This window comes from Amblyomma mixtum, chromosome 8, assembly GCF_055824585.1.
Source record: "Amblyomma mixtum isolate Tamu chromosome 8, ASM5582458v1, whole genome shotgun sequence".
NCBI lineage: Eukaryota > Metazoa > Arthropoda > Arachnida > Ixodida > Ixodidae > Amblyomma > Amblyomma mixtum.
In genome coordinates, this window is record NC_143019.1 from 135817354 (window position 1) to 135826047 (window position 8694).

The following is an 8694-nucleotide window of genomic DNA, read 5'->3' on the forward strand; positions in this document are numbered from 1 at the left end:
AAACACAACAATCACTACCACGCGTGCAAAGGAAACCTATGACATATCATTCCTGCTTGAAATACGAACACAACAACAGGATAACAAATGCAATCACATCAAGCCAACCCCCCGTACTGTCTGCTCGTACTCAATAAACTGCGCAGAAAAGGAACCTCCTTTTCCTGCAGGCTGACCGACTGTGATGCGCACAGAGCTGCGTAGACGGCCGGCGTTGTTGGAAACGTCGACAGGTGTGCTTGGCGAGTGCTCGAAATATTTGCCAGGAACACGAGCAGTGGCAACAGACGTGAGCTCTGCTGCACATGTGGAACAGTCATTGCGAAGTGTAGTGCGTAGGCCAAGCAGGACCCAAGGGTAGGCGCTCAATCCAGTGTGAAGGGAGAACCAGCGCTATAAGCGAAGCCTTCAGTTGCCGAGGAAAGCCGTCGACCTTAGAAAATCTGGTGGTAAAAGATCGTCTTGATGTTATGGACGGGTAGGTTGGCGAATAATGCGAAGTCGAAATGACGACCACGGTCAGAAGTAATGGCGGAACGAGCACCACATCACCAGTTATCACCACGTGACGGCCGCCTACAACATGAAAAGCGTCGCGCATGGACGAAGCGTCAGTAAGCCGGTTTAAGCGGTCACGGGTGGCGCTGCGCTAGCTTGTCTGACGTCACGCCTGGAAAGGAGGAAATGTCTTATCGCCGAGGAAAATGCTTTTATATGTCAAGGATTAATCACCGCAGTCGTGGCGTAGTCATTCTACTTCCAGCCACCGAGCGTGACGGACGCAGAATCATGGGCTCCCACGGAGCGGCGATAGCGGCCGTTGCCGGCCGCGGAAACAGGTTTGCCAGCGACGCTGATAAGGACTACGAGATCGTTCTGCCTACCCTGCCCACCGGACGTGTTGTTTTAAACACGGTTTTTCTGCACGGCGACGTGCGTGTGCGACCCTACAGGGTCGAAGACTTCAGAGACGCCCTCGCTAACGTGGGTGCGCTCCCCGACGTCGTGGCGTTGGGGGCGTACCAGATTAACCACGTTTGGGCGGTAACCTTCAGCAGTGGGGATGCCGCAAAGAAACTGGCCGCCATGAAGGAGCTCGAGGTTAAGGGTCGCCGCTGCATCGTCTTCGACCCAGAAGACCACCAGGTGAAGCTTCGCCTGCACTGGATGTTGCACGGCGTCGCCGACGAGGACATCCGGACAGCTTTCGCGGCGTTCGGCAACGTGACCGAGGTCACCCGGGAGCGGTGGCGCGTCGCCGGCATGAAGGAGAAGGGGTCCACCACGAGGACCGTGCTGCTAAAGATGAAGCCTGGCATGAAGGTGGATGACCTACCCCACCAGGTTCGTGTCGCCGGCGAGTTGGCTCTCGTGGTGGTGCCCGGGCGGCCGATGCAGTGCCTGCGCTGCGGCGGGACGGGGCACGTGCGCCGTGATTGCAAGGTGCCCAGGTGCTCAAAGTGCCGTCGCTATGGACACTCCGAGGCTGACTGCGTGCGCACCTACGCGTCGGCAACCGGCCATGTAGCGGCAAGCGACTCCGCAGAGCTCATGGACATCGTCGAAGCGGAGGAAGCAGCGAGCGGTATCGACGACGCGGGCAAAACGGACGGGGTGGCGGTTCAGCCAGCTGTTGCAAGTAGCAACACCGACACGGCTGTCGCACAGGAGAGCGGGTCGCCAGCTGCTGACTCGCCTTCGACGCCAGTGGAAACGCCCAACGATGGAGCGAGCCCGCCCGTGCACGTGGACGTGGAACGCAAGGCGGCCAGCGAAAGCCACGACGACAAGGCCGACTCCCGCGTGAACGTCGGCGTGACTACACCTGCGAAGCGTTCGCACGCCGAGACCAAGGCCAACGGGGAGAAGGCAGCAGAGCCCAGCGTGGAGGAACCGCCGGCAAAGACGCCGCAAGCGCGACGGCCCAGCCTGCGGCCGCGCCCAAAGGTCCCGACTGACAAGCGTGGCGGCGACAAGGCGCCTCCTGACCAGGAGCACGTGCTCGCGCCGGGTGACACCGGCGGCGACGGCATCGTCTAGCGACATGCTGGACGCGAGAGGTAAGCACCATGCTTTCGGTCTCCTCTTCCTAAGTTAAAATGGCTTCTGCAACTCCGTTTAAAGTCGCCACCCTAAACGTTAGAGGCCTGGCAGGTAAAAGAAAACAAAGCCAGCTGTACAGACTTATAACGGAGCAAGATATCGATATACTGGCAGTGCAGGAGACCAAAGTCGACGGGGAGGAGGAGACCGGGAGCATGGTGCGACGTTTCACGTCTAGGTATTTTGCTGTCGTTAGCCATGCTGTAGGCACATCGGCTGGCTGTATTCTTTTTGTTAAGAAGTTACCGGGAATAGAAGTACACGGTCATCATTCGTGCCTGTCGGGTCGATACGTGTCCATCGATTTTTCGCTCTGTAACATCGACTGGCGCATTGTTTGTCTGTATGCACCTAATGTGGTTGATGGCCGAGCCGCGTTTTTTGAAAGCGTCGAAGAACGGCTTCGCACGGACAGGCAGCTGATTGTTATGGGCGATTACAACTGTGTCCTTAGCGCGCGCGACAAGACAAGCGTCCGAGGTTTCAGGGATAAAAGCACCGAAGTGTTGTTACGAATGATTGTGAACTGCAACCTCGAGGATGTAGCAGAGTGTCTTGAAGGAACGCGTGCTGTAAGGTACACACGATTCGAGGGCACAAGTCACGCACGGCTAGACCGAATTTATGCATCCGCGGAAACTGTCCCTAAATGCAATAGTTATGTAGTTCTGCCGGTTTCATTTTCTGACCACTGTTTGGTTCAATGCTGCATAGGATACATTAGGAAGGGGAATGGTTTTTCATGGGAAATGTGGAAGTTAAATGACAAGCTACTCCAGGACGAATTTTATAACCGAGCTGTAAGGGAAGAAATAGCAAAAATAGAACCAAGTAGCAACATGAGGATTTGGCAGCAGTGGGAGCTCACTAAAGAAACTTTAAAATTAAAAGCAATAGAAAGAGCCACCTGTATACGTCATGAAGCAAAAAAAGAGGAAATGGAGCTAAAGGCACTGCTTCAGAAGATGATCAAACAAGAATGCCGAGCGCCTGGTAAATGGATAGAAGACATAAGAAAAACCAAACAAAAGTTACAGCTTATCGAAGAGGAACGTTATCGGGGAGCGCTGGTGAGGGCAAGGGCAGAAGACGTGGCCGCAGGGGAAGCGCCAACGAAACGAGCGCTTGGTTTAGAAAAAGCCCGTGCCGAAAGAAACCACATTAACGAAATAGAATGGAGGGGTGTTTCAAAATCAGACATCGATCATATCAAAGCAGCCTTTTTCGCCCATTACCAGGCGCTCTTCGCATTGCATCCGGTAGACGTTGTCACTTTTAAGGAGGCGTTTCTGGCCGAGATGCCGCGCCTGGACGACGAAACTAAAGACAGATTAGAGCAGGCGATAACTCAATTGGAAGTTGAGCAAGCAATAGACAGCTTAAACCCTGGTAAGTCGCCTGGACCGGACGGGTTCAGCGCGGCATTCTACAAAGAATTTAAGCATGAAATTTCCCCGGTCTTGACGGTCATCTTTAATGAAGCCTTTAAACTAAAATCACTGCCTCCGTCCTATGGCTCGTCCCATACTGTGCTGATTCCGAAAACGGACGACACAGAGAGATTACGACTGGTAGCAGCATATCGACCCATAGCACTCACTAACGTCGAGTACAAAATTTACATGAAGGTTTTGGCACGAAGGCTGCAGACCGTGATCCATTTATTAGTTGGTCCGCATCAAACCTGCGGGATTAAAGGGCGGTCCATTTTTACTAATATCCACGTTGCGCGCAGTGTATTAGAATGCTGTGATGACACTAATGATCAGGTAGCTATACTCCAGATAGATTTAGAAAAGGCTTTTGACTGCGTTGCCCATGAACTTTTGTTTGCAGTATTAGGCCATGTTAACGTTGGTTCTGTTATTCGCGAGGGTGTGGCCCTGGCATACCGGAACTGCACGACGAGATTGATCGTTAACAAGAGTCTGGGGGCCCCCATTAGCGTGCAGCGTTCGGTGCGCCAGGGCTGTCCCCTCAGCCCCCTTTTATTTTGTATTTATGTGGAGACCCTTTGTTTAAAGATACTGGAAAACAGGAGTATTACCGGATTCAGATTACAAGCAGCCGAAGTGAAGCTCTTGGCGTACGCTGATGACATTGCTGTGTTTGCCGTTGACAAGAGAGGAATAAGCGAGGCTGTTCAATGTGTACGGGATTTCAGCCAAGCTACAGGCAGCGGGGTTAACTGGTCGAAGTGCCTCGGGCTTTGGCATGGAAGGTGGGCATCTACGCCCGCACGGTTTGCTAGCGTGCCTTGGACGACGACACCAGATAAGTACTTGGGCGTTCCGCTCGATGCTTACCGTGACAGTGAACATTATTGGACAGGACAGGTCAAAGAGACACGGGAGAGAGCTGAGAAGTGGAAAGGAACGACCTTGTCGATTTTCGCCAGAGCCACTGTTTGCAACCTGTTCTTTATCAGCAGGCTCTGGTATGTCATGCAGGTGTTGCACTGTTCACGGTTAAGTATTCAAAAGCTACACCGAATTTTCGCCGTCTTTATCTGGTCGTCTGAATGGGAGCGCTGCAGCCGAACCAACCTGTTCCGACGGGTACCAGACGGCGGGTTGGGATTGGGCCATTTGTTTTTGCGACAGCTGGTCAATCGTTTTTTGTTTTTTAGGGACACAAGAGACCCTTTTTTGCGTACCGTATGCCAAGTCAGGCTGCGGCATCTACTTCCAGAGTACATAGTCGGAACTGCTGAGGTGTATAGTAGGGTCACCGGTTTTTACCGGGAAGTCGTAGCCAGTGTAAGGTTTCTTTCCGCGCGATTTTCCAATGACTTTCTGTCCAGTGTGAAACGAAAGAAACTGTACCGTGCCTTGTGCGATGTAGTTTTCCCCGAGCCCTTGTACAGGGCCTTGTACAGTGGAGGCCCAGGCAAGGATGTTTTAAAGAGAGTTAAAAAAATGCAGGTGCCGCCTGGAACAAAAACCTTCTTTTTTAAGTTGCACACCGGGACCTTACCGGTTAAAAAATTTTTAGAGGGAAAGGAATTGTTTTTACCCTGGGGATCTCACTGTTTAATTTGCAGAAAGCCGGAAACAATAGACCATGTATTTTTACACTGTTGGGAAGGGGTTTATTTTTGGGATGTATTGCAGCGAACATTAAAGAAAGAATTTCCACTAGACCCGTATGGCATCCGGTTCTTATGTGTTGAAAATGAGGATGGGGTGCCTTTCGATTTAATAATGCTGACAGGCCTCCACTGTATATGGCGCTCCAGAATGGCAGGCTGGCATTGTGACAGTGACGCAAGACCTGCCAGAATTTACTTTCGCGAAAGTATGGAGATGTTTCTGGCCATTCAGAAAGCCGCTTCGGAGCCTCCGGAGTGGATCTCAAGACTAGAGCCGCTCTGTGCGTTGCGTGAATTTTAATTGGACGAAGCCAGATTTATGCTGGCTGACCACAAGTCGTGTGTACATAGTTATTGTCTTTTGTTGATATTTTGTGTTGTCCAGTTTTTTGTGTCAAAGCCAGGCAATAAAGAAAAAAAAAAAAAAAAAAAGCAGTCGTGGCGTAGTGGCTAAGACGCCCGTCTCGGCTGCGGGAGGTGGGGTGTTCGACTCCCACCGCCGGTCACTCGCTGGTTAAAAACTGAGTACAAGTGCCTGTGGACTGTGCACTTGGGAAGCTCCGCTGCATGGCGGTGCACACAGCGGGCTCGGTTGCAAACCTGAGCCTGTTTGTAAGTGTCACAAGCCTTAATTAAACAAAAAATCGTGGAGCTTTCTTTTTCTCTTTTTTTTTTCAACGCGCTCTGTGGTTAGAGAAACAAGTGATTTTTTTTTTTTTTGCAGCTTACCCCAAAGATTACCGCCCATGATTTTTATGGTTTCAGTTCCATATGATTTTGCCCATGGCGTGGGAAGGTGTTGCCCCCATTTCTGAAACTAATACCCCTGTCACACGGGCATTTCGAAGGCCCTCGAATCGATAGCCTATCGACTCGAAGGCGATCGAGCGCTGCTACACGGCCAGTTTGAATGGCCATCGAGTCAATAGTCTATCGAGTCGACGGAGCAGCCCGGAACTCTATCGAGATTTCGAGGGCCTTCGAGCGTTGCCCAAGGTTGCTAGCATTGCTTCGAACGACAACAAACATGGCGGCGCCCTTCAAACCCGGACCCCTCGCTTCGGACTGAATTCTCGTTGTTGCTGCCTTTTTCTGTCCGTTCACTGGTCATAAATGGGGCACCGGTCTTTCGCTTCGTCTCATCTTGCCTAGAAGAAAACGTATAAGTGATAAATTTGCTTTATTTTTTATTTAGAGTGACGATTCTGCCGCTGTTAGGCCTAAGAGAGGCGGTTTGTTGACAGTAATGGTTCCCGTTTTGACTACCAGATGGCGCCACTAGAGACTAAGTTTATTTTTGCCTCTCTGCTAGCATACGCTGAACTCAATGTGAGAATGCGCCTGCGTTTAGCGTACGTAAGCGTGCATACGCTCGTGGTACGTAGACAGCATAAATTTATGCTCTTTTCTCACTGTATCTGTGTACGTCGCGAGCGGCGACGTGGTGCGCAAAGCGAGAAGCAGCAGCGGCGCGGCCGTTCCAACTCGCCCGGGCGTCAACAGATGAGAACAGGTCCTAGTTTTTGCGGCGAGCGAATCCGCTTCGCTTGCCGGATTTTTGAACAAGTGTGAACGCGCCTTATGACTACAAGAAAGTGTATTTCAACATTTAGTTAAGTTTCGTCAATATATTTTTGTTATTTGCGCGAAACCGAAAGCAGCGATTGTGGCGCCACACGAGCTTGGCGTAAGACACGAGAACGATTTCAATGGCCATTGAGATTTGCCGTGTAGCAGCTCCACAACTCCCTCGAGTTCAATGGCGATCGAAAATCTCGATGGCTCTCGACTCGATGGCCATTGAAACTGGCCGTGTGACAGGGGTATAATATACCGCCAGCGCCAAGAGACGTTTTAGTACACCGCAGCTGAAGGTCCTGTAACAACATTCAATTTTGCTATCAGTGTGACTGACAGGCGCAACACATTTTTTTTCGCGCCTTTTGCCTGACATGTATCTTCCTGGTACTGTCGGTCAGCAGAATTGATACATGGCGGACATTTCTGCCCCATGTCTTTTTGCCGCCTCTCCCTTTTGTCCCCTTTATTTGTAAATGTCCTAAGCGTTATTTATTATTTTTCTTTTTTTCCTTCCCCATTCATTGCCGAATGGATGACGGCGAAAAAAAAGAGCTTCACGGCATGACCAGGGTGCTTGTTTCCCATTTGCGGAACATGCTGAGTGTGTCGCATGTAATTTCACAGGTCTGATTTTGGCAAAGCATATATGTTGGTAGCGATAGTCAAAAATTACTCAGTGAGCACTGGAGGACTTCGCCGAGTGTGTCATGTCAGTATAACGTAACCGTGACATCAGATGTCGAAATTAAAGCTTGGCTTATGACTTTTTCGAAAGTTTTGTAATAACTGAACAGTTATTATGCATGTTATCGCGGAGGTCTCCGTCTTAGCCGGGCCGTTTTCTCGGCAATACATGTAGTGAGGCTCAGGGCAGGCGAACACTACATGTTGTTTTTCCTGCATTGCTATGGCAAATAGGCAATTAAGCGAAATGTCTGCCATTATGAAGAAAGGATTGCGAAGCATGAAGTTGACATTTCTTGAAGCAATTGCAGGCAGAGGAAGCAGGGAGTCTTGTTCCTTCACCGCCCCTCTTTCCAAGGGTCTATGCGGTAAAGCCGCAGTGTTTAAAGGCACCAGTTCAGTCCTGCGGCAGCATTTCGTGCTCGCTCAGTACACATTTGTTTCACTCTGTGCTTCTGAAACTTAAGTTCATTTTATTTTTACCTATACAGCTGCTGACGTTAGGAAGCAATGTGTCAGCTATTTCCTCTAACCTGGCATTGACTGCGAGCCGTGGCCTACCTAATGCGCCGCTCAGAGAAGTAGTGTGGCAGCGGGAAGAGCGCTAGTCATTGGAGCGCCTGTCTTGTAGAAAAAAAAGTACAATAGATGATAACACCTTTTTTTTTAATTCCACAAGTGAATATACAGCCGAAGTTCGCAAGTGGAGGAAAAAAGAAACGCTGGAAATGTTCGAAGGGTGACATCGTGTTAAGGGTGCCATTCGAGCGATGGCATATACAAAATGTTTGAAAAATAAATACCGCATTTTCGCAGCAAAAAAGCAGCGCTTACACGAGACAAAGAAGTGTGGGGATGCGACGCGTTTGCCGCCGCCTCTGATTTAAAAGGGAAACTGCATAGGTTTTAGAAATACACGAGCTTGAGATGATAGAATGTGTGAAACTTGCAGGTAAAGCATGCGAAGTCTTTTTGGTTTAGCGCTTGAAATAGTGAAGTAGTCCCTGATTCAAATCCGGACGACCTTTAAGGTTCTCCGCAGCGCACAACGCCAAGTTGGGAGGGGGGGGGGGCGCATGATGACGTCATCGAAGGTATCGGTATACATTTCCAACGCGCAAACGCCTGCTTTGAAGGAAAAAAAGGAACGCCATCAAAGGCAAACCCTGCCGAGAGTTGATTGGCAGCGTCTAACGAGTCAGGGCAGGGTGTGGCTGACGACAGTGGTAATGTAA

The 8694-nt window shown here is 50.4% G+C and overlaps 1 protein-coding gene across 1 annotated transcript; it reads left to right on the forward strand.

The window, feature by feature from the left end:
* The first annotated feature begins 789 nt into the window (after positions 1 to 789).
* Positions 790 to 2040, forward strand: LOC149334550 (uncharacterized). The gene has a single exon (XM_089556273.1). The coding sequence runs from the start codon at positions 790 to 792 to the stop codon at positions 2038 to 2040; it is 1251 nt and encodes a 416-aa protein (XP_089412399.1).
* Positions 2041 to 8694: the final 6654 nt, after the last annotated feature.

What these genes read in the sequence shown, in the direction of transcription:
- LOC149334550 (XM_089556273.1), top strand. Translation starts at nt 790, where the DNA reads ATGGGCTCCCACGGAGCGGCGATAGCGGCCGTTGCCGGCCGCGGAAAC.